General features: G+C 37.4%; 1 protein-coding gene across 1 annotated transcript in view; it reads right to left on the bottom strand.

Moving 5' to 3' along the window:
• TENM3 (teneurin transmembrane protein 3) overlaps positions 1–24,323 on the bottom strand; it is a 425,198-nt gene that overhangs the window by 321,501 nt on the left and 79,374 nt on the right. Inside the window, exon 2 of the mRNA XM_086747281.1 lies at positions 473–775. Within this exon, the coding sequence (XP_086603407.1) occupies positions 473–704 (232 nt within the window). The 5' untranslated portion in view covers positions 705–775. The remainder of the gene's footprint in view (positions 1–472; positions 776–24,323) is intronic.

Below are 24,323 nucleotides of genomic sequence, written 5' to 3'. Positions count from 1 at the left end.
AGGGCTTGGCCTTCTCAGAACAGTTGTATTTATTTTGATTCATTTTGGAGCTATTTACATTTTAGGTATATTGGAGTGACAAACTTACAGGCAATCTGTTAATGAGTTGAATTTATGCTGGGGGTCTAGCTTTTAAACCGTAAGGCCTGAACACTTCATCGCATTGAGTCTGCAATGTTGTCACTGACCCATTGCCCAACATGGGCCATTTACTTAACTTTGCTGTGCACCATACATTAGTTATTTCAAAGTAATACAGTAATACAGTACACGATGCTTTCCCATCTTTGTAAATCATTCAGAGAGATACAAGTGAAGTGTACGACGTGTGTAGAGTATGAAACTAGTGTAATAACATACTAGTTATTGTTATTGATGAAACTAGTATAATAACATACTCTTCCTGCAGCAAGAATGCCTTGTTACTCAGTACTAATTAATTATACACTCTGAATTAAAACATCTTGCCTACCTTGTCTGGTATACTCATCTGCTTCTCTGTGGACCAAGTCTTTTACCCGATTTCCATACAGCAACCTAGAGGAATCATGATCAAAAGCTTTCAAGGTTTCACTGGAGCTGTAAGACTTCTGTGTAGGTACTCTGCACTCCTCATTTTCTGTGGAAGAATTTGTATAGCGCCGTTCCTTGTCCCGTCTGCTCTTTGTCAGGGAGCAATAAGGCCTACGTTCCTTCACATCCATACTTCATTCCTTCTCTGTGCACATCAGTCCAGTTTATTTTGAAGTCTTCTCTACATTCAGCTTACATTCACCTACAGCAAAATTAGAAAGACAACCACTGATGTATTACAATGTTCTATGATTGCTGTGACTGCTTCCTAACTGTCTGGATGAGAAAGAAAGATCTCATCAATGATGGGCAAGATGCACTTCTGTAATATTTGCAAGACTTCCCAGAGTTTCATGCATGAGCTACCCTGATCAAAAAAATTAGCAAAGAAATTCTCATGAACACCAGCACAATACTTCTCATTTTTACAGAATGGATTAGAAGATCAAAAGCAGACTGAGAACTGGGTGGAAAAAAAACTTAGCTTTTCAGCTTTTAAGAATGTGTTACTCACATAAAGTCTATCCGTAGGTAAGTTGTTTTCTCTTTTTCTGAGAAGAATGCATGCTTTAACAGCAAGTCTGACTTCCTTCTGCTTGTCAGAAAATTCTGTTTTCAATGTCTGTTTTTTATATACAGATTTCTACAACTTTTTATTGTCATTTCTATTCTAAGAAAATGGTTCTCATCATGAACATATACACAAAATTTCACAGCAAGCTACAAAAACACACAGGTGATATGCAGGAAGACCTCTCCAAAGCTATGCTATGTAACTTGTGCTAGACAGCAAGTAACTATTCAATTTGTAAATGACAGCCAGAAATAGTTTTTCCTTCCCTCAAGTTTTTAACGAGTATTATAGTAAGAATCTTATTTCTATTACTATTTATTTTTCTTTATTGTTTCACTCTACTTAGTTTTCAAAAGAAAGCTCCTCAGTTTCATCTCTTGGGTCCTGCACACTTAACCGAAATATTCACATTTCTGACAGAACAAGAAATAGTTTTGAAATATTGCTTTTGTTCTTCAAAGAAAAATGCTAAAATAAAATAAAGAATATAATTTTTATCTTTAAGCAGTTCACAAAACCTCTAATGAAGATCGGTTTGGATGATTTTAATACTTTCAGCTGCACCGGTCAACTGAGGTCTTGATATTTCTTGTTTAACTCCTATATTAGAGTTCTTTACTTTGTCTCAAGGAGAACTTTCTCCTGGTTGCTCCTCTCAATTTAATGCACTTACATTCCACAACTGATTATTTCACGAAGTACTATCAGTCAAGTCCTTTGTGATGTAGAAGTAAAATGACAGTTTACAGCACATATCACAAAGCAACAGCCAAGTCTGTTTGCACTCTGTGCAGCAAAACCAAGATTGCTTTAGAACTCTTCACCTATTTAATTTTAAACATTTAATATCAAACAAACTAATTAGTTGTCACTCCTGAAAATATTTTTAGAGAGTATTTAATTTACTACAGAACTGTGACTGAAGTTTGTGAACGGGCAGCTGGTCTTTTGTTATCATATTTTTAAATTCTCCAAAAAGCTCTTGCATTTCTTGACCTGTGTGAATCTTGATTTAGACTAAAAGACAAAGCTACAAAGCCTTCCACTGATGCAAACTCTCTCCTATATGTATTATATTTTCAAATGTTAAGTGGTTAAAAAGAAACTGACATATTTGTACATGATCAGAAAAACCAAAGCTTTCTAATAGAAGTTTATTAAATTTATGACTATGTAGATGTCTGCATGCCCATGCAGCACATCTTTTTAATTTATATGAAACATTCAGATTTTAAAATATTTGATTGACTAATGAATTTAAGTTCTTTCCACGTAAAGCCAATTTTCTAGACATTTTAAAAACTTTGTGTTTTATTAATACTAAACTGAATCGTGATTTCAAAAGTAATTATTAACAGATACACACAGGTATTCTTCTGCAGTGTAAAGACCTCATGTGGAAGCATATCTCCCCTTTCATCTAAGTATTTCAAGACTTTAAAGGGTCACTAATTCCTTATATCTCTAAGTTGTGCCATGGGAGAACTCACAGACGCTATTCATCACCAAAGATGAACTAATTTTGATTTTTTTCCCCAAGCTCCTTTATAAGGAAAAAAAACCACTCCACCAAGCCCAAACCTTTCTTTGCAGAATACTTTGTTACTACACCAAGCTAAAATTCTCAAAGATTTAATCTATGTAGCACGAGGAAGTACTGATCTGCTTCCCATGGAAGTCAATGAATCCAGTAAAACTTCAAAAGGCAGTTTTCTGGGTTATCTATTGCCTCTCCAGGCAAAGAGTGAAAAGGTTAAAAAAATACAAGCCTTTTAATAGCACCACATTATGGAGACACTTTATTAGTGATTATACTGCCACAATAGTGAAGACTACTGGATTTTTTGTGGGCATTTTTGAGGAAAAAAAGAGCCCTGTAAGATTTAAGAATCTGATCTTTTTTAATCTAGCATTATACGAAACACCTGTTTACCTTGAGTAACCTTTAACTTTAAAAATTAATATTATCTCCAGAGCAAGCTTAAGGATACATTTAACATCCTCAGGCTCTTGTCTTTGAAATTATTTCGTCAGTGAATTAATACATGTATCTGAAAGGAGGAGATGAAATAAAAGCTATCTTAAAGATCTGTCTACAAAAAAAATGTTCTCTACCACGACCAGAACACAAATAGTAAGAGAGAACACAAAACATGTTTGCAGAATACAGAAACAGATATCAGTGTTAACATTTAAGTAGTAAGCCAGCAATAACAAGTCAAACAAAGGAAGACTTGCAGGTGGCTTTACAAGATCTGAACCGTAAGCCTTATTACTGCAGTGGGATGTTTTACAGTCTCAGGATTGCACAGGACTTACTTGTTCCACCACGAATTTCCCCCTCCTTTGTAAAAAAAAAAAAAAAAAAAGCACAACAACCCACTCCTCACTCCCAATTTTAGATAAATATTTTCAATTATTGACAAAAATATTTTAAGAAAAAAAACTCAAACTGTCACTTACTGCATCTACTCAGCTCTTTTCTTTTAAAGATCACTGTAGTTAAAATATTAACATATTTTCCCACTCAAATCTTCGTATTTAAATGAACCACTGTTGCACTAATTTGAACGTATTTCATTTTTTTCTTCTCTGTTTCCTATAACATAAAAGCTGCATCCCAGTGGGAGCTACTCAAACACACTGACTAGTCATCTTTCAGTATGCCTTCGAAGAAGCTCAGATGAAACACCGGTAATGAGTACAATACAAACTCAAGGGAACATAGCAACTAATTTGACGCATGAACAGTTTTTTTGACAAATCAGATTAAAATTTTAAACCAAATAAAATTAAATTTCTTTTGTGACATGTTACAAAAACACTTGCCTTCATCTGCAAGTAATTTTTGCCCATATGTCAGTATTTATGGTCCACAGAATAGCTTTGCTCCAATTAAATGATAGAATTTTCACAGAACAGTATTTACAAAGCCACTGCACTACTAACTCACACACGCACAAAAGGATGTCAAAACAGCCGTGCTAAATACTGTTACATGTTGTATTACAATGCTAACGTGAAATGGCCTGCATACACTGAAGAAAAACTGAAAAGAGGTTTTGCTGGCGTATGCCACTACTTCGAGTTTCTGTCTAATGCTTTTCCAAGTATAAAAACTGAGGATGCTCATTTGTGTCACTGAGCATTGGGATCTCTCATGACCTTTTTAGTGATCTGTCCCATGTCACAGGCTCCTGCCTGGATTAAACAGAAGAGCATATGCTAATCACCAGACTGGCATGTCAGCTCTTACGCAGTCATGCCCATCCCATTTGTGTTACATAGCCGATTGCAGCTTCAGTCAGACTGCACTTACCAGGTGTCGCTCCAAATTTTAAAAACAGTTCAAAACCATAAAGAAGAGATACCCGTTTTTAAACTAACACTTACACATTCCTTTTAACTTAATTTAGAAGGGAAGCAGGAGAACTAGAGAACCATTTCTTGTATATGACCAGGTCACTGGGACCACAGAGCTGATGAAGACCTCTGACATTGAGTTAGATAAAGTATTTAAAAATAATAATTAAAACACGTCAATTATCAAAATTCTTTTACTCTAAATATTGTAGAAAGTCCAAGTATAAACACCAAAACCGAGCACAAAGCATATTCAAACACAAGTGTCAAAGCTACCGCAGGAGCTTCGATGACTGAAGTCGCAGACACAGACAAAGCTGACTGATGCAGCAGCAGAAGTCCTACGCTGTATTTAAAATTCCCCAAGACAGCCTTTCAGTAGCTTCTCTTAATCACCTATTGCAATGTGAAATACAGTCACTGTAGTAAAAAGGAAAAAAGCCAGCTACTTACCTTTTTCACAATAAAAAGTCTCAACACTAAAGCCCTACACTGCAATATAGGAAAACTACAACAGACATAAAATGCAGTATATATTTTAATTGTCAAGATGTAAACGAGGCTTTAGGGTCATGCTACAGAGTGTTATCTAAAACACCCAGCTACAACTTTAGCATGCCTGCAGGCACTTTAAACTGTGACAGAAAATTATTGCATTTAACTCAGCAGCTTCAACTCCGAGTTCCCCAAAGGGTTACTACAGTTTGGCAACAGGATGGCAATCCTGCCTAAGGTACACAGTGCTCCCTCTCCATCTTTCAGTCTGAGAATCTTCTTCCAGCACTAACACTGACTCAGGGAACACTAAGGTAACTCATTAGGAAGTCTATACATACCTGAATATTTTATGCCCTTTGATATCTAAACAGCTACATAGGCATGAAGTAGTAAAAAGGTAAGAAAACAAAATGTTTGTTACCAAAATAATGAGATAATTGTATAGAAAAGATTATGTCACTGCTTGGATCGATTTATGGATCTACTATAGTGTGTATTATATTGCCCTTCAATGTGTGTAGCCATTTTAGGCATCTCAAAACACACAAAGCAAAACCAGAATTAGTTCTGCAAATAACAAGAGCAATTATTTTAATACATACAGTGCTGAAATAGAAAAAGTTTCAAAAATGAGCTGATAAAACTTGTAGATTTCTTTGTTACGGAAGAACAGTAGACATACACTGTTACAAAGAGGGCCAAACAAGCCCTCTCCTACTCAGCCTCACAAGGAGAGGGAGCGGTAAGGAAAGCAGAGCACTGCTCAGTGGAGGCCTTCCTCCTTCCCCGAGGCCAGCAGAACTGAGCCAGGGAAGGAACTTACGTATTACATACCACAACCTTCCCTCCCAACACCTAAGCCTAACAATTTAGGCATTCCCAAGAATAACGGCATTCCCAGTTGCACTCAAAAGCCTACATTATTATTACTGAATTACTATTATTATTAATTAAGAATCATTGATCCTTCCACATTGATCCCTTAATGCAAGCACATTTTGAACACTTGCTTAGACTGGGAACAAATTCCTTTCATGATACACTACTGCATGAACATAGGCAGTAAAAGAATTTCAATACTTTTGGGAGAAGAAGCAGGCTCAAACTTCTGTCTGAAATAAGAGCAGAGGACTCCACGGGCTGCAAGTTGAGATAGTGCCTATTCTCAGCATTGACAACAGTTGCTGAAAATAACATCTAAATAGCGCTGCTGAGTAAATACATGATGATTAAATTAAAATAATTGCACTTGCATTAATTTCCTTTTAATCTGTAATTGTTTATTAATATAAATATTACATTAGTTACAGTTTGCTCTAGGTATAGGACTTGCATGCCTTTTAATAGCAAAAGAACAAAGCAAATTTAGCTGATATATGTAACAAGTAGATTAAAAAGTCTAAGGGCAATGTGGAGAAATTGAATAGAAATTAAGAAAATCTCCTGTCCACAAAAAAATACTCACAATTCACACAACTAATCACCCATAAAACCTATTACAAACAAATACTAAGAAAAACTCAAAAGGCATAAAAGAGTGATGAAATTTCCACTTCAATGGCTGATAAAGTGAGATATGTCAGAAATCAACTGAGCTGGAAAAATGACACTTTGAAGACGTGCTTAGGATGATCTGTAGCCATGGTGTGCCATTAGTCAAACTGATGACTCTTAATACATGGATATTTCAGGTCATCATATCTAGAAACTCACTTAATATTAAGTCTGTCTTCCAGCACAGAAACTAGAGAGGATGCATCCGAAGTCAGCATTCTTAAGGGGGAGCGGAAAACAGATGGCCTGCCAGACAGCGAGTTCACAAACAAAAAATTTTTAAAAAGCCTCTTTCAGTCACTAACTAACTCTATCTTTTAGCATTAGATTACAAACAAAAAAAGGAAAAAAAAAAAAGCAGGGAAGAAGAAGGAAGACCAGTAAAAAATACTGTGTAAAAATACTGTGTATTCTTCAAGCATTTTTCTGCATCAGTCAGGGAAACAGAACACACATATCTGCCATCACTACAGGATGTAATGTTAATTAAAAGTTACTTCACATAGTCTATCTAAAAATCTCAACTTCATTAGACAAGATAAACAACAAATAAATGTACTATATGTTCATTACAAAAGTTTCTTGCAATAAAAGTCAGGAAAATTAGAAAGATAAAGAGTTCTGCAGGGTCTTGGTTAGTCAAAGAGGTTGATGTTTGCATAACAATTTTGCTGCCGTTACACAAAATTGGAACCCTTGAGGAGAAAACAAAACAAAACCAAAAAAAAAAGGGAAAAAGGAAAGAGCACCTCATGCCTTCCCTCATACGGGTAGAAAAAGATTATGCACTCTCTGTAACGACGGGAGTGGAGAGAGTACTTCTCTGGACGGCATTTTCTTGTGAGGGTATAAAGACCGTACAGCAGCATTTGAGATGGAGCTACAGCTATTTCTGCTTGCTGGAAGCCCTCCACACAGCAAGGCTGCAAACCTTCAGAACTGAAAATAGGCCTAAGTTGGCTATGCGCAGATATGGCCTGGGGCTGTGCTGGCCATTAAGTTGCCAAGTAGGCCCTGCAGAAAAACACAACTTGCAAGGAGAGAGGCCTAAGACACTGGACAAACTGCTCTGTGAACAACAACCACCGCTTTGGAAGAATTCAGTATGGGGTCACACTAGCAATTTCCATTCCTCCTTGGGAGGAACAGTTTGCAGAACTGTCATGAACTCTGATCAAGAGGAAATGTCTGACTAATTTGGGGGATTTGAATAGGATGTGGTTTTTTTCTTGAAGGGCTGAAAGAGCTAAGCAAGAAAGGCAATACGAAAACTGAAAAAGTGAAATAATGTGGTGTGCTCCTGTAGACAGAATGAGAGTGAAAATATGTGATGAAAAGATGGAGAGGCAAAGGAAGCTAGGAGAGCAGAAATGCTGCACAATAAAGAAAAAAATAACACCAAAATGAGCTCAGGACAGACAGTGGAGGGAAACAGAATAATTAGCACCCAGTATGGCAACATTAGGGAGGAGAAGTGATACAGCAAGCCTAAAAAGAGAGAAGAGTATAAGAGAAAAAAACTGAGCGGAGAAAGAGAACAAAGAAAACTTCAGAAAGGAAAAACTTTGTGCCTCATTTATTTCAGAACAAAGTAAGAAACTATGAGAGAGTTAGCACTGGGTAATTCATTATTCAGCAGCAACTAAAAAGGCCTAAATACTTTCCTCCACTCGTTTAAACTTGAAATTCATCCTTTATGCCATCAACTCCTTCCCTTTACTATCTTTTTGACATGAATCTCCCCTGCCCTTGTCTTCTTACTCAACCTATCCCAATGGTCTCCTGATTTATGCAAGTCTAATTCCCTCTTGAACAGCAGCACTCAAGTTTACTTCTGCACCTGCTCAGAGCTCTTCTGCATAGTCCACTTTTGTCTGGGAACAAAGCCACAGAAATCTAGGGATTTTTAAAACTAAAACAAGTGGGATGAAGAACTTGACATAGGAACAACGTCTAAGAAGCCATGAGCATCAGCAAAGGTGCAACAGTCCCCGAGTCCCCAAGCAGAGAGCACAGCACAATGGTTTCTGCATTTCTGTTTGGAGAACAAAGCTAGCAGTATGTCAGCTTCACCATCTGAACAGGCTGTCGATCATTCAACTCCCCCTTCAACAACTCAGAGTTAATTTCAAACAATTTGACAGTAGTGAGGTTTCAAAAATAACACGCCTCTCAAGTCACTGTAAGGGAAATAAAGTATATTACATGTGACATGCAAGAGCTGGGTGGGCATACAGTCGCAAGACTGAGCTGAAAGTATCATTGTGAAGGTGTCTGGAAATGAAAGTAGAACCTGAGGAAACTGCAACGAGGATGTCATTGAGGACACGCAAGAGAGGGAAGAATGAAGAGCAAAGGGTAGGTGCTAGAGCTATTGCTGTGGTCACATGACATCACATACACATGCACCATCAGCCTGGGTTTCCACATACAGCTCCTCATAGTGAACGCTGAAATTCCACATAAACAGGAGACATTCACAAGAAGATTTTTCTTTTCACAATGATTTGTCAGGTAACCAGATTTTTCAGTACCAGTCACATTATAATTAGGGTACTGTTGCAGCCTGGAAGCCTAGAGGCTTTTTAGTGACTTACCTCAATACAGAATGACTAGTAAGATGTACAAGGCACGCTGCCAATTTTTTTTATGTACAAGAACTCTGTTTTGTTCAAACTCACGCCTTTGCTCCCTCACAACTTTCCTTCTCAAAACAGCAACAAATTAAAAACACATAGTCCTAAACATAATGAAGAATCCCCACAGTAACATGAGGAGTACTGTATACTCATTCTGTCACAACTTCCATTTACCACTCCTAACACCTAGAGTGAAAATGTATTAGCTAATGCCTACATAACATGCAGTAAAGCAGTGTTTAACTTGATTAAGTTTACATTAGCAGTCCCTACTACTGTATTTAACTACCCCATCTATTCAGACTGGATCAGCTGTCATGTCTCCCTCTATACTCCCCAGGTTCCTGCCTCCCTCTCTGCACAAGCTGTATCTGCTTGTCACAACCTCTAATTGTCTCTTCTTCAACACTATCCAACATCAGCAGACAGTAAAGGCTGGAGGTTATTTGCCCTGCTGGATCATTTCCTTCCTGTAATCCCTGTTCCACCTCTCTTTCAAACCATCCCTTTCATAGCATCAGATTTTTAGCCTTACCTTAAAGGTCATACAAAAACTTTTTGTCCTGTAATCACCCCATTCCACTCTTACCTCCAAGGTTTTGTCTCCAATTTCAACAGAACTAAAAACTTTGATTAGGGAAAACAAAAGAATAACGCATTTTAAAATAAGTTCTTTGGCTAACTGTGAGAGACACAACATTTCCCACAGTACTTAGCAATTTTTTTCAAAGGACCATGTTTGTCTCTGAAAGTGTTCACACAGCCTACTCTGGCATGGCCCTAGCTGACTACCAACCAAGATCCTCTTGGGTAATAGTATTTAAAGAACAATTAACCTTTAATAATACAAAGCCTCCTTCATGAAGCTGGGGAAGTACCAGAAGAACTACCTCCTGCTGACCTCCTCTTCTTCTTGTGTGTGTAACCTGTAGGTAAGGCACCCAGCTGTGCTTCCACATGCTGCTGAATTTCTGCCACAGGGATGCGACGGAGCTGCTGCTGACAGCACCTGGTCCACTGTGCTTACATCTCAGAGGAACTAGCCTCGACTTGTAAAAAATGCTTCACTGCCAGAAGATCCAAATTTGCAAAAGTACAGGCTTCTACAGTAAGTGTTGAGCATCTTCACACTACACTTTTGGAAGGGGGAGGACTTGCTTCTTTAAATCCTTTAATTCCCACTTAAGATACCACTCGGAATTTTTTAGTACAATCATCGATTAATATTCCTTCTAAGTAAAGTAACAATTCACTTCAGCAACAGATCTGAAGGTGACCTTTAAAGGATGGACAATTTCTATCCTTTAAGAAAGCCTCTTAATAAAATAAATGGAAAATTGGACGCCAAACACATGGACAACTAACTATAACTGAATAATGAAAATATTTAACAATTATCAGTGAAATCCATTTTGATCTAACATGTTTGTAGAGAAGCTCTACAGTTCAGTTACACCAGAACTGAACTATGCATAACTGTATTTCTTACCAAGTAAGTTTAGCAAGCACAGGTGCAAGACTGAAAGCCAGGAACACTGCAGGCTTCGGCTTATTTACAGAACAAGGAAAGCAGAAGCAGAACAAGGAAGAGAATCTTTCCCACAGTGACAGTCAAGATGCTGCAGACAAGTCCATCTGGACTACCTGGGTGGATGCGCAGGTAGTTTAATTTACATCCTGTCTCAAATATTTCCAATTGTGTTTTAGTAAGAAACATAGGAGTGGAAGTATCACCAATTCATTATTTGCATGGCCTTATACCTAATATGAAACTATTTGTGATTTTCTTACTCAGTACTAAAGGACACAAATACCATACTGGAATGTATTAACTCCCTCCTGAATGGTCTTCATACTTGAGATATTTTTTGTGGGTACAGAAAGAGGGCAAGAGATGCATTCACAAGATGCACGAGAAGGCAGGTTTACTGATCTACACAATGGAGCAGAGGGGCTCATGTCCATCCTAAAGGGGAGGACCCTATAGCACAGTAGGAACTCCGAGAAGTTCCTTTAGCTGCATTAACTACGTGCAAAAGCATTTAAACTTCTAGGAAAATTCTGATCCTTCTCTCCCACTCCTGAGGGGTGTGCCAGGACTGAAGAAATGCAGACATCACAACCTGAACTTGGTAGCATCAAAATCCTGTCTCTGTATTTGTACAGCTGAGGAGGACGCCTAAAATTGCACAGTATGGAAAGATCCAGTCTGTACTGAAAAGTTTTGCCAACATAGTTGAATTTACTAGAAGCCATAGCTTAAGCTAGCAAAATTTATTGTGCAGATGCAGCGATGCTGACAGAAGAGAGCACTTTTAAAACCACTGATGTAGATAAGCCCTGAGACTGGAGCCAGTCTGATGAATATCATAGGCTCTTAACGCATCCAGGTGAAAGGATGAGCACACCCAGCGGGATGAATGAAGGGGTTGGCACCGCTGTCTCTGGACACACTCATCTTCCGGGGGCGGGAGGGGTGTGTATCTCATTCAGCTGGGATCAATGAATGAGCTACTCCACACCTCCAATTCATGCATGGACTCCCTTGTTGTGCTGCATGGAGCTGTAGGGCAGGATTAGTGATGCAATTTGTGTGTGTGAGTTAACTGGGGTTTCCAAGAAGCAGGTGTCAAAGAATAAGATTTAACATAGGATATACAGCAGTATTTAGAAAGTTTATCTTTCGTATGGGGGAATAGGAGCGACAAAGGCAATCTTAGTATTCCTTTACATCAGTTAGGATCTCCATATAACTGAATTTAAGCATATATAATCAAAGAATTCTCACACACAAATTGCAAGTAGTGCAAACAAAACAAACAAACAAAAAAGCCCAGACAAACCCAAAAACACCAAGCACAGCTGTAATAGAGAAAGAAAGACAGACTTGCAGAGAGTTTGAAACACAGTGATGAAGACTAGAGCAAAGCAGGTAAAATAGAGATCAGAAAGATGAGGAGACATTTTATAGCTCTGTGCCCTGACTAGGCACGTAACCATCAGATCTTAGTTGATGTGCAGATCTTGCTTCCCTAATGCTTAAAAAGCTTAACTGAACATTACAAACAGTGAAATCTGTGTGTGTGCATTAAATTATATATATATATATAAAAAATGTTACGTATATGCATATACATAGATAAACACCTATGAAGGACATGTTGTGGGGAAAGTATTACTAGAAGTCATCTTCTTTTGCATCTAAAATAACAAAAAAAACACTATGCAGCTAACCTAAATCAAGCGGGCTCAGGAAATTTATGTCATTAATTTGACTTGCCTACTCCTTCAGCAACTCTATATTCCAAAACACTTTAATGCTGACAATAACAAGTTCTTGATGGTAAAAGTGATCAAAGCAAGATAACCAGGAAGGATAACTGCAGGAAGGCAAGGCAGGAATGTCCTTAAAACTATATCTTCAGTTTTTAAATAGCCTCTCCTCCCCCTTCCCTGAAAAAAAAAAAAAAACACCAAAAAAAAAACCAAACCAAGGGAATCTACCCATCCAAATAAACATGGGTGGAAATTTTTAAATTTAGGTCACAAAGCAATTAGTCACGTGTGCAAAACACTATTGTGGAGATAAATTCTAAACTGGTCTTGAAGCTAGAAAAACACTAGAACTGTAATTGCCTCCAAATCCCTTCTATCTATTTATTCAATTAAAATGAAATTTATTATGGAAACAAAACCAGCATCGCTAATATTAACAAAATGTTACTAACTATGTATTGCTCTGTACTATCTTACCTGTTATCCCCACAGGGCTATGTTCCTGTGTACCTGAAGGAGAAATTAGTACCTTTTGGCAGGGGTGCCAGATTTATCAGAGGCTGCTGCCTCAGAGAGGAAAAGTACTGTTTATCAGCAAGTCAAAAAACATTGCTGTGAGGCTGTGTCTTCCACCTCCTATTTAAGCGTTTAGTTACCTTTCGCAAAAAAAACCCAAAAAAACTACTGGCTGATATGTGACTGTGATTTAAAGGGCACTGAGTGTCCTGCAGAATTGTTAAATTAGAGATTGTGCCACAGTGATTCAGGAACAGCTGCAACATAAGGAACTAATGAAGTAGTATCTTACCTCACCAGGATGTCAGTCCTGAAAGCTTAAGCATACCCATTCTGCGTGTGCCACACTTGTGATAGGACTCAACACAGTTTTCTCAGAAAGCAATCTGTCAGTCTCAATTTCTGAATGCCTTATCCATAAAATCATGAAGCAGGTTGGCTGCGTCAAACAAGACATAATTCAGATTCTCAAAGAACCATTTGCCAGAATCCTGGTGATAGAATTCTAGAGTCCAAGTTTTCATGCAACGACAGAAAAAAAAAAAAACCAAAAAAAAACGACTTGGGAGTCTTTTGAGGGAGTCTATATTCTCCCTGTTGACTGAAGAGGAAGCCAACAGGATTTGGCAGATGCTTACAAGAAATTCAGTTTGAAACTTATTTAAAAAAAAAAAAAAAAAAAAAATCAAATGGAACAACCTTTTTTTTTTTTTTTTAAAAAAAAAAAAAGGGAAGATGAAGGGAAATAGCCACCATAAGAGCGTTCTGTACCCTCCTCTCCCCTTTACAGATGCCCTTATTCCAACATTCATTCAAGAGGAGCAAACCTGTGCTCCAGGGCTGCACAAAGAGCAGGCCTGGACCCACAGGGGATCATCCCACCCTTCTGCTGAAGCTGGGCCTCGGCGCAGCACGTACAAGAGCCGTGAAGCCAGGAGAGCAAGAAGAATGAGCTTGAGAGAGTTTGGAGAAAATGAGAAGTCTACCTTGTCTCCTTAGGCAGCACAGTATTATCTTATTGCTTGTATATAATTTGTTTTATCATTAAAGAAAAAAAATCTTTTTAGCCAGGTTTAAATAAGAGGTTTCTGACCTGCAGCTATTACTTGAGACAGTCTGTTTTGAGCGCATTTGGTAGTGTCGACCGACACTGTTCCATCAGACAGGAAATAGGAGCCAGATGCTCATCGTTTCAGAAAGCTTTAATCTTATTATATTTCTATATACAAAGTAGCCCAATAAATATGATTCTTGCCAATGCTAGTGAAAGCCCAGAGGCTTTGCACCGACCTGGCAGCGCAGGGTCTCAGGAGCTACCTGGGGTTGTCTTGACCTGAGCTGTTCTTAACGGCTGCCAGGTGGTTGAGCAATTATTGCCTGGCCTGTCCCTGAAAACGCCACAGGGAAAGTCCAACCGCCGCAGACTGCACCTTGCAGCAGGTACTAGGTAGCAGAGAGAAGCCCTTTAGGTCAGCTGAGGCTGGGGGAGGCTTTGGGGCACCGTTCAGAACCTGAGCCGGGAACTGATGCAGGCTACAATAAAACGTATAAAAACAGCCCCAAACAGACCAAGACCGAGAAGGAAGCCAGCCCCACCATAAAACACCACGCTCCCTGCAGTGGAGGGCAGGAAACACTGGTGACTTCTTGGAAACATCCCCCTAAACCCACCATTTTATTTCCACCCTTGTAACCCAGAGGAACACCGGAAGGCAAGCATAGTAACACCAAAAAGGGGCAAGTAATTGGAAGCTCTGTTTAACAGTTTAAAATGTATTAAAGATGCTTTTCTACAAAACTATGGGCTATTAGACTGTTAAAACATTAACTGGACTACTAGGAAATTCTTAGTTCTTTATCTGTGCATGTGTCCTTTTATCTTAAGAAGATTCAGAGTGTATCAATAAAGCACATCTTCCCACCCGTAAGGAATAGCTTTTAAGAGCAAACAGGGATCTGTAAAAGTTTTGGAATATTTAAAAACCCTTGTCTGCCTGAGTGCTGTAGACCATTAGCTCTCCTGCCACTTTCTACTGCTTTTTCCTTACCCTCTGCACATGCGAAACCTTTGTCTTTAGTAACACGTAGTAGAGAGTAATGATAATAATGGATGCTGCCACACAAGCTCTCATTTGGGCAATGGCATCTGACTGGTGAGTGTTTGTCATAGGACGCTAATGACATGTATGCTGAATCACGGCATAATTATTACACGCTGCATCCAAATGCTCACTTTCCAAATTTCTAACAAGCATAAATAGCTTTCAGAATAAATAAAAAAAAAAAAACTTTAGAGAATATAGTATTAAATTTGATCTGCTGAAACGAAAGAATTTGAAACACTTTGTCGTTAAATGCTAACTACTTCAAGGAAACTAAAACCAGTTCATATTTTAAGAAGACAAAATTCAACATGATATCAAGAAAAGCCTTACCTTCCACCTCCTATCAGTTACAAAGAAAACAATCTTACTGCCTATCTTTGTTTGAAGTATGATTTACTATGGGAATTGGTTTATTTGTTTAGATGGATAGGTAATTTATATATCTAGTCATTATGAGTTAGAAGATTGGCTTTATTACTAACACTGTAATCAACTCACAGAGATCACTTGCTGAAACAGCAAACCCTTTCCATGGAGCTTCTTTATTCCATCACTGCACAGGACCTGTGATTAATATTAACCTTTATTTCAACAGAGATCCTTAGAAAATAAGAAGATACTCTCTTTCTTGATCCTTTGGAAGAAACTGCCCTCACTCCCACGACCTTAAATAGACAAATTCCCTGAGACAGTTTTGTGAAATGAACCCTTTGATGAGCTTCAGAATCAGGTATTTTAACACAAAAAACCCAACCCCTGCCTCTAGACTCTGCTGCTGCCACAGTTGCTAACGATTATAAGCTTTCAGTACTGTGAATAATGCAGACACTCATCTGTTCCTTTCAGTGTAAAGACAACGTTGAGAGAAAAAGGTCACTTTTTTCCCCCTTCCAAACACTGACTTTTCCATCCCAGCGCTGGTCTGATCGCATGATACACCTAGTGTTTGACACGCATCTCCTGACAGCTTCTTAGCAGCAGTTAGTCTGTTTAGCTTAGAGTACAAAAATAATAGGAGCACAAAGGAATGACAACTTTCTGCGGTTATACACACAGTACCAGCGCTCAGTTTGCTGTAGCTATTTCAGACACTTGATGTACAGTAGGCCTACGTTTAATTATGAACCAGACAGATGTCAGCATACGTACTGCAACCAGGCAATCTGGTACTGATGTACAGAAACAGTGGCACTTGAAAAACATTTATTAAAAATAAATATGAGCAGTATAATCACCTGTTTTCCAAAGACTAACACTTGAGAATACTCCCCTTCAGGCCTTTTTGAAAAGACTGTAAATTCATTGCCACTTCCTCTTTAATCTTGTGATTAACAAGTGCACGGGAAGGCTTTCAATATATACACATACAACGTGCAGTTTTATTTGAAAATTCTCTCTGTCAGAGTAAGACAGACTTATGCAATATAGTATTTAAGCAATTAATTACTGTTTACTTGAACCTTCTCCTCCCTTCACTTACAATTATAACTATTATTTTGGGCAAGAAAGCTTATCTTAAACACATGTGCAAAGGATCTGTTTTATAGCAAATGCTTCCAGTTTCCAAATAAACATGACTAGTAAAGTCTTTTTAACTTAAAATTTATTTAACTCTAACACGCACGAGTTTGTGTCTAACCATGAAGAAAGTTGGAGTATTCTTTGATACTAATAAAATGTGCCAGTAAATACAGCAGAGCATAGAATCTAAGTATTTTTACCCATCTACTTTGTTTCTTTTCTTCCTCTAGCTGAAATCAACTTGATAGTCAAGGAAGATGACCACCTAAGGGAGAATGGCAGATTACGATGCTTCCCCTCTCAAATAAAAAAATAAAAACCATAAAAACCCCAAACCTCCTCCACAGGGAACAAATCACGTCCTTTCCCAATCCCTAGTGTTTAAATGAAGTCTAGCAGGTTGTGGTTTGTTACCTGACATCTTTTCCCCATTTCCTTCCTTCTCACCAAGTAACTTTAGATATATCACAGAATATCAAACTTGGTCTCCCTGGTTTTGCTGAAGGACTTTTCAATGTCTTCATTACTGAGATCAATGAACTCCTCTCTCAGACTTCAGCAGAAAGAACAAGAGCACTCTATCCTGAGGAGGGTAACCTTTCTCTCAAGCATTCTTCACTCAGAACCACCTCCCTACACGTCTCCCAAAACATAGCTAAAAATGAGCACTTTCACAAATTAAAAAAAAACACCAAAACAACAACAACAACAACAAATGTGCACTTACTCATCTACTATAAATTTTGTTTTAATATTTTCTTGAGATAAAATACCATAAATAGATATTTATCATTCTGAGAACAGGACAAGCCTGTTTCTAATTTAAAAGCTCCCTAAACATCTCAGTTCTGTACAGACTGTCAGAAGCACGCTGCACAAAGAGTCAAAAGTGATTATAAACTTCCCACCTCTCAAATGCTGCACGTCTGCAATCTCCCATTACAAACATCCTCTGTAAAACTGAGTAATCCAGACAGTCACAGTGCATTCTGAGTTCTTTATCATTTTGTATGATCATCTCTGCACCTCTAAAAGAATTACATTAATATCATGTGTAGGTCTGGATTACGTCAGGTACTAAATGATTCTAATAAACACATAGGCTCAACTCTAGGGTAACAGGATATTCTTAGGTGTCCGGTAAGGACAGCAATTCAAGCATCTGTTTTTGTGGTAAAATTTACATACACTCTATATATTCTAAATGATACAGCAATTTTTACAAGCTGAGGAAAAGGATTTTTTTTTTTTTTTTTTAACTTCAGGCAGGTATGCTGCCTGTATATTCGACAAAGAGCGAGAACACTAGGATCACTTCAGATGAGTGACTGTTAGGTTACTCTCCTACCAATTAACAGAGCAGCAACCACCCTTACAGATGGGAATAGTATGAGCTGCAGTCTATGAAAGGCAGCTGCAGGCTCTCCTCAGCCACACAACCTACAGGATTCATGAAATCATTTAAGTTGGAAAAAACTTCTAAGATCATCAAGTCCTAGCACTGCCAAGTCCAGCACTAAACCATGTCCCTAAGCATCTATACTTCTTTTAAATACCTCCAGGGATGGCGACTCAACCACTGCCCTGGGCAGCCTGTTCCAATGCTTGACAACCCTTTCGGTGAAATCAATTCAATGAACTTAAATAAATTTCTACCAGTAGATTTTGCTGTCTAGCTCAGAGCCTTGTCCTTTTGGGTTGCTGTGATGAACACCAAAAACCAGTGCTGATGATCATGATTTTTTTTTTTGCTGCAATTTCTTACCACCAGTAATCTTCATGACACGCCATATTGAAAAAGGAAGGCAAACAAAAATGAACAGCTAAGAATTTATCTTCAGCTGCAAACAAGAAATAGCAGTTGGTATAATGACTATCATGCACAACTCATTTTTTGTGTTACATCCCTCATACCAGCAAGCACCAGTGCAGATTATATAAAGAAAAAAAATAAATTAAATCTTTCTTATTTCTTGCTAAAATACAGCCAGCACATATAACAGAAATATTAATGTGAGACACTACATATTTGATACAGTTTTTAGATTTTCACATATCAATTGTTGCATTTTTGAAAGAAACATCTAGGAAATACGCACAACTGTCAGTAACAAATCAAATCACATAAAGCATCTCAGTTTAAGAGTCATTCCTAAGTTTTGAAATAATTTGAAAACACTGAGGAATCATGGAAAACACCTACACGAAAGATTTGCACCATTAATTGTTTTAAAGTTTATTAGTTTAGTGAATGCGTTGTCAACTTGAAATGTTAACAAATACTTGTATTTAAGTTGTTATTTATCAGATTCCTATTGTCTCCTCCTCCTATGTTCACACTTTGAATTGCGTTATGAAAAACAGAAATTCTTCTATGAATTGCTTGTCGCTTTTTACTAAGATCATTAAAGCTTACTGGCAGCAGTAAAAGACATCATTCATTAATTTTTATTGGAGGGGGGGAGAAGGGAGGAAGAGGGCACTATGGTCCAGGCACAGAGGAAAACAGGCATTACATAAAAAATGGTAACAAATCAATTTTTGGAATGAGTACACAGCCATATGCTGCTAAACCTGCTAATACATATATGCTCAATGCAACTACAGCAAGGAATCTCATGTCTGGAACAAAACTACACATATAATTTTCAAGGTCACATACTCATGTGTATGAGTTAGTCTGTTGCTGTGAAAAATCCGTCTTCCTTGCTGAACGGTTTACATTCCAGTATTCCAATTTTAAATAAACTTTGACAACTCACATTAGAGTGACTAGTCAGAATCTCAGGATTTGTGAGGAGTATGAAAAAAAACATTGTTAGTAACATACTGTATTGAAACTATCTATAATTACCATAGCTGTTTCTTTCATGGCTATTTAATTGCCTCCCATAATAATTTACAATCCACATGCAGCTGTGCATTAACAGAATTGTATGAAAATGTCTAAAGAAACTAATACAAAGCCCCTAATATTTTCATATTTAGCTGTTCAGGTTCATATGGTGCCTCTCAAGAGTATTCCAAACACACTTTTTCACAACAAAGCAAACCTAATAGACAACGCAGATTAAGATTTATGACAAGTTTTCCCTTTTTTACAAGTTACATTACAAAAAGCTACATAAAGAACACATAAATAGCAAGCTTATTTAGCGTAAAAAATACTTGTCAGTGAAGCTCCACTGGTGTGCAATGCTTTGAAACCCATGTTTCAAACAAAGAAAGCAATCACAAATCACAACCTTCAGTAAAAGATGCAATATGTAAACTATGACTTGAAGCACTCTCTTGGGAAATGTACACTATTTAAACATATAAAAATTACCTTTATGTGCCAAAATAAGCCTGTCTCTCCTGATCTTGTAATCTTCATTGATTTACACATCATCTTCACTGTTTTTTTTCCCAGCAGGAAACAGGAGCAGCTGCTGGAGGAAGTGGAAGGTTTCCCTCCCATCCTCCATACCAGGTCAGGGTTTGCTACAACCCCAAACTACCAGAGCCAAGCTCACAGCAAAGGTGCTTGTGAGCATCCTTTCTTCCTACAGCTCTTCCCACTCCATCTACTCTTCAGGTTTCACTTCTAACCACTGAATTTAAGTAAGGCAATGAGGAGAAGGATTTCAGGCATACGTTACTGACACAGAACCCAACGGACTCATTAAGGACTCTTTTGTATAAGGGTTTTACAGAGCTGCTGAATTCAATATCCATCACTACTTCCCCTATAAAGCTTGCTCAATTTACAAGAATGTGTGCCTTCTCATTAGAGATCTCCAAACTTTCTCTGCAAGGCAAATGATCTGAATGAACCCATTTTGAGTAACACCATGGGTAGCTACTGTGTGTCATACTGAGGGTGAAAAGTTACTTTTAAGGTTTTCTACCAGCTTGTTGAGAACACAGTTGAAGACAAGACCAGCTACATGTCCCTGAGTATTCTGGGTAACCAAAAGGATGTAAAACTTGCTTACCTGCATTCAAAATGTTGTGATAAGCAAAACAGCAAGTATTTTGTAACATTTATGTGAGAAGATCTTCTAAGATCAAAATATTACTTAGAAAAATCTACCTTCTCCCTACATACAGCAAGATTGGTATTCATTGCAAAAAAAAAAAAAAAAAAAGTATCACAAACAGGAATGATAATTGCAAGAGAACACAGGATTTTTTCCATCCTCAGTTTTATAGATGTTATCTTCTAACCCCTCCAAACTAAAAATTATTGCAGAATATTAGGAAGTCATAAGAATGTAAATACAATAAAAGCACAAGCATAGAGACCTACTAATGGGAATGGGAAAGTCTGAATTCATCCTGTGGAAGGATTTTTCTTTTTCTTTTTCCTGCCCTCATCCCCCACTGAACCAACAATTTTATAACATTTGAGAACAATATCCTACAGACATTTGTCAGACAAGTGCATCAGGGACAAGAGGTGCAGGTCTTAGACTCCAAAGTAGCTCAGTACCTCATTGAATTGCAATAATCGAATTCAGATTTTTAAAGAACAACAGTAGTTGTCAAGAAATGTTAAAGGCGTGGTTTGTCTATCTATACACCCACATACAAGATTACATATAATACTCCATTGATGTAGTGGAGAACACTCAAATATTTGTAAAAGTTCTCTCTTTTATATCTTCCAAATTTCTAGAAGAAATTTTTTTACAGAAGTAAAATGAACATGCTAAAAGAGACATTTGATAATGTTCTGTGCAAGACAGGCTTCAAAAATGTAAGTTGCTATGGTGTAACAGGGAAAATAATCCCAGAGACAAACCAACAGATAGATGACAGTAAAATAGGGTATGAATTAATGTTTTCTCTGTGGAGAAAGCTCCTACAGAGAGTTGTGCTAAAAACAAATGAGAGATGAATAGCAAGGCAACACAAGTAACTGAGACTGAGGATATGACTATTCACCATCTCTTACAACTCAAGTAATAGGAATTTCTTCATACCTTTTCACACACATGCACAGAAGGAAACAGGATAGTAAACGAGCTGAATGCTTGGCCTGACCAGTATGGTTCATCTTATACCTTTATTTTAGAATATCCCAGCAGCACAATACTCCAACATTTCTTAATTGAAACTACCATGAGACCACCACCAAAAGTGGTTGTCCACTCCCCTTCTACCCAACCCATATATGTCCAGTGCTTTATCTAGCAGTTGTACATCAGGATGAGCTAGAAAATCAGCCAACGGGTTTTGCTGGGTTCGTTTTTCATGAGTCTGAGGAAGGCTCCTGCGAGCTGAAGCATCTCATCGTGCTGAACACCAGAGCCACAGTGAGGAATGAGAAACATGGCACAGCTCAAGGAAGGGCCTCTTTTGGTGATGGTGAGTTAGTTTGGCTCCACTCCCTTACACCTGCAGTGTGTCTGCATGCTAGTTTATGTAGGACAACGAGTGTCATCAGGTAGCTGACAGGAAATAGAAAGGATATGAAGCACCTAAGGCACCATAGATCACGTTTAGGCCTGGCGGTCCAGGGGGAGTTTGTCTCACAGACTGAGAGTGCTGGTTTTAATATGGCATTTTCTGTAAGAGCTCAAAGCACACTGCAGGGAATTTGTTAATTCTCACGCCTCAACCATTAAATAGGAAAAAAACAAGGGGGAAGAAAAAAAAAAAATCTCTCAGCTGAGACTACTCCCTTGTGGTGGAAAGTGGTGTTTTAGTAAGCGGAAAAACAATTTATATTTTTAAAAAGGCATAAATATGAAAAACATGTATTTTAAAAAATGGTTTTTATGGAGGAACTCAGTGAAAATGAAAAAATATTACCAATAAAGTAGTTACAACCACTCTTTCATTAAGATTCAGCGTTTATGCAGCTACTGCTGCATAACTCAGCATGGCAAGACACCAACATTTGTTGATGCTGGTATCTTGAGGTCATCCTTATGAGGAGAATACATGAACAAACAGCAGGTTATCTGTGATTTTCTTTTTTTTAATGTAATAACATATACTTGAAAAAGGCAGAATATAGACCTGAATCAGTGTATATAAAAGAACAAACATGTTTAAATGTTATATTAACACTGTTATATATTTTTCTGGATAAAGTCAGAAAAAGCAATGAAGACTCATTAAAAAATTGAAAAAAAAATCGAAAACTTACAGGCAAATGAGGATTTTTCACATGCAGAAAGTATTTTGTTTGGCTTGAAAAGCACATTTATCTAATACACAGTGTTGCTGGTTTACAGTTGTGTACTGCTCATTATTTTAGACATACAGAGTAACGAGAACTATCCTATTCACTCAAGAAATACCTCCATCTCCATACTTTCAAAATAAAATCTACTCTTATAACTTCTTCATAATATCTGATTCTTCAAATCTAATTGTGTTTTGTTTCAAATATTGTATATTTACCAATTCTTATGTTCATAACAACTGTCCTGAGGAAATCACTTCCATATTTTAAATTTTTATCATCAGCAACTTCTGGAAAGTAGAGAATTTTACAAGGAATGTGTTGATTCCAAGACAATAATAGATGGCCGTTGTGTGATCTAAGTAGTTTTTCTTCAGAAAAAGGATCAAGTGATAAAGTAGTGTTGTGATTTGCAAAGGTCACATGCTGGCAGACCAAATCAATCTTAATCTTGAGAACAGTGTAAGAATAAAAAAAAAAAAAAAAAAATTTTTTTTAAATCAATTTCTAAGTGCTGGATCTTATCAACGCCCAGCTTTAAACAGACAATCATAACCATAGCTCTAATTAAGATATTTTTATGAACTCACTGTATTAATTTGTACTTCTAAGGCAGAAAACACTGTGTTGAGAACTGTTTCCAGCAAGATTAACTTTCTGCTCAGATGCCTTCTATCATCTACTCTAGCTGCAAATATTTTTTCCAATATTGCATTATTTTTACTAGTAATAGAGAAATTGCACATATAAAAAAAATCAAACACACAATTCAACAAAATCTATTTGCATTTGAATTTCATCTATTTAACAATACACTGCAAAATGCATCTTGAACTTTGGAGAGAACTTTTAAAACTAAATCTATAAGCTTCGAAGAGACATTTAGTACAAGATATGTAAAGGACAGAGTCCTGGTCTATCTCATTATCCCAGCACAAATATGTTTCAAGCTGAAATAGGATGGAAATGGACAAACAGAAGACTACAGTTTAAGAGAAATAGATGCCTTCAAAAAGAATAATACTTAGGTTTCAGGAGCTAAGTAGAACTTTACCAGTGTGAGAAATGGCAGTTCTAATGTCTTCATTTCATGAATACACAGAAGAACACACATCTGAAACAACACTTCTTTGGAGATGTCTATTTTGTATGAACAATCTAGCAAAAAATACTTATATTACAGTGGCCTTATAGGCAAAGAATGCATAGACTGGCTAGGTGAAAGACACTGCACATAAGATTTCCCAATGCAAGATTCCCAGATTTCCAAATTCCAAGATTTCCCAATGGATTCCTCCATTAGTTTAATGAAAATATTTTGTTGTTCTTATTAATAAGTAAGTCTACATCACTAGAAATATTTGCTATATTTATATTCTGTAGGAAGCTTGCTGAGGAGACTGTGTGAGTCTCTTTTATGAAGACTTACAACAAGTACTGTGTCAAGGGAGCGCAAAGAAAAGCAAATATTGCTTACTGATGACTAACAGCATAACTATGAACAAAAATTATTATCCAAGGTCTTT

Source organism: Chlamydotis macqueenii, chromosome 4 (assembly GCF_036417535.1).
Source record: "Chlamydotis macqueenii isolate bChlMac1 chromosome 4, bChlMac1.mat, whole genome shotgun sequence".
Classification (NCBI taxonomy): domain Eukaryota; kingdom Metazoa; phylum Chordata; class Aves; order Otidiformes; family Otididae; genus Chlamydotis; species Chlamydotis macqueenii.
The sequence above is the reverse complement of the archived record's forward strand: the minus strand, read 5'-3'. Positions and strand labels throughout refer to the sequence as shown.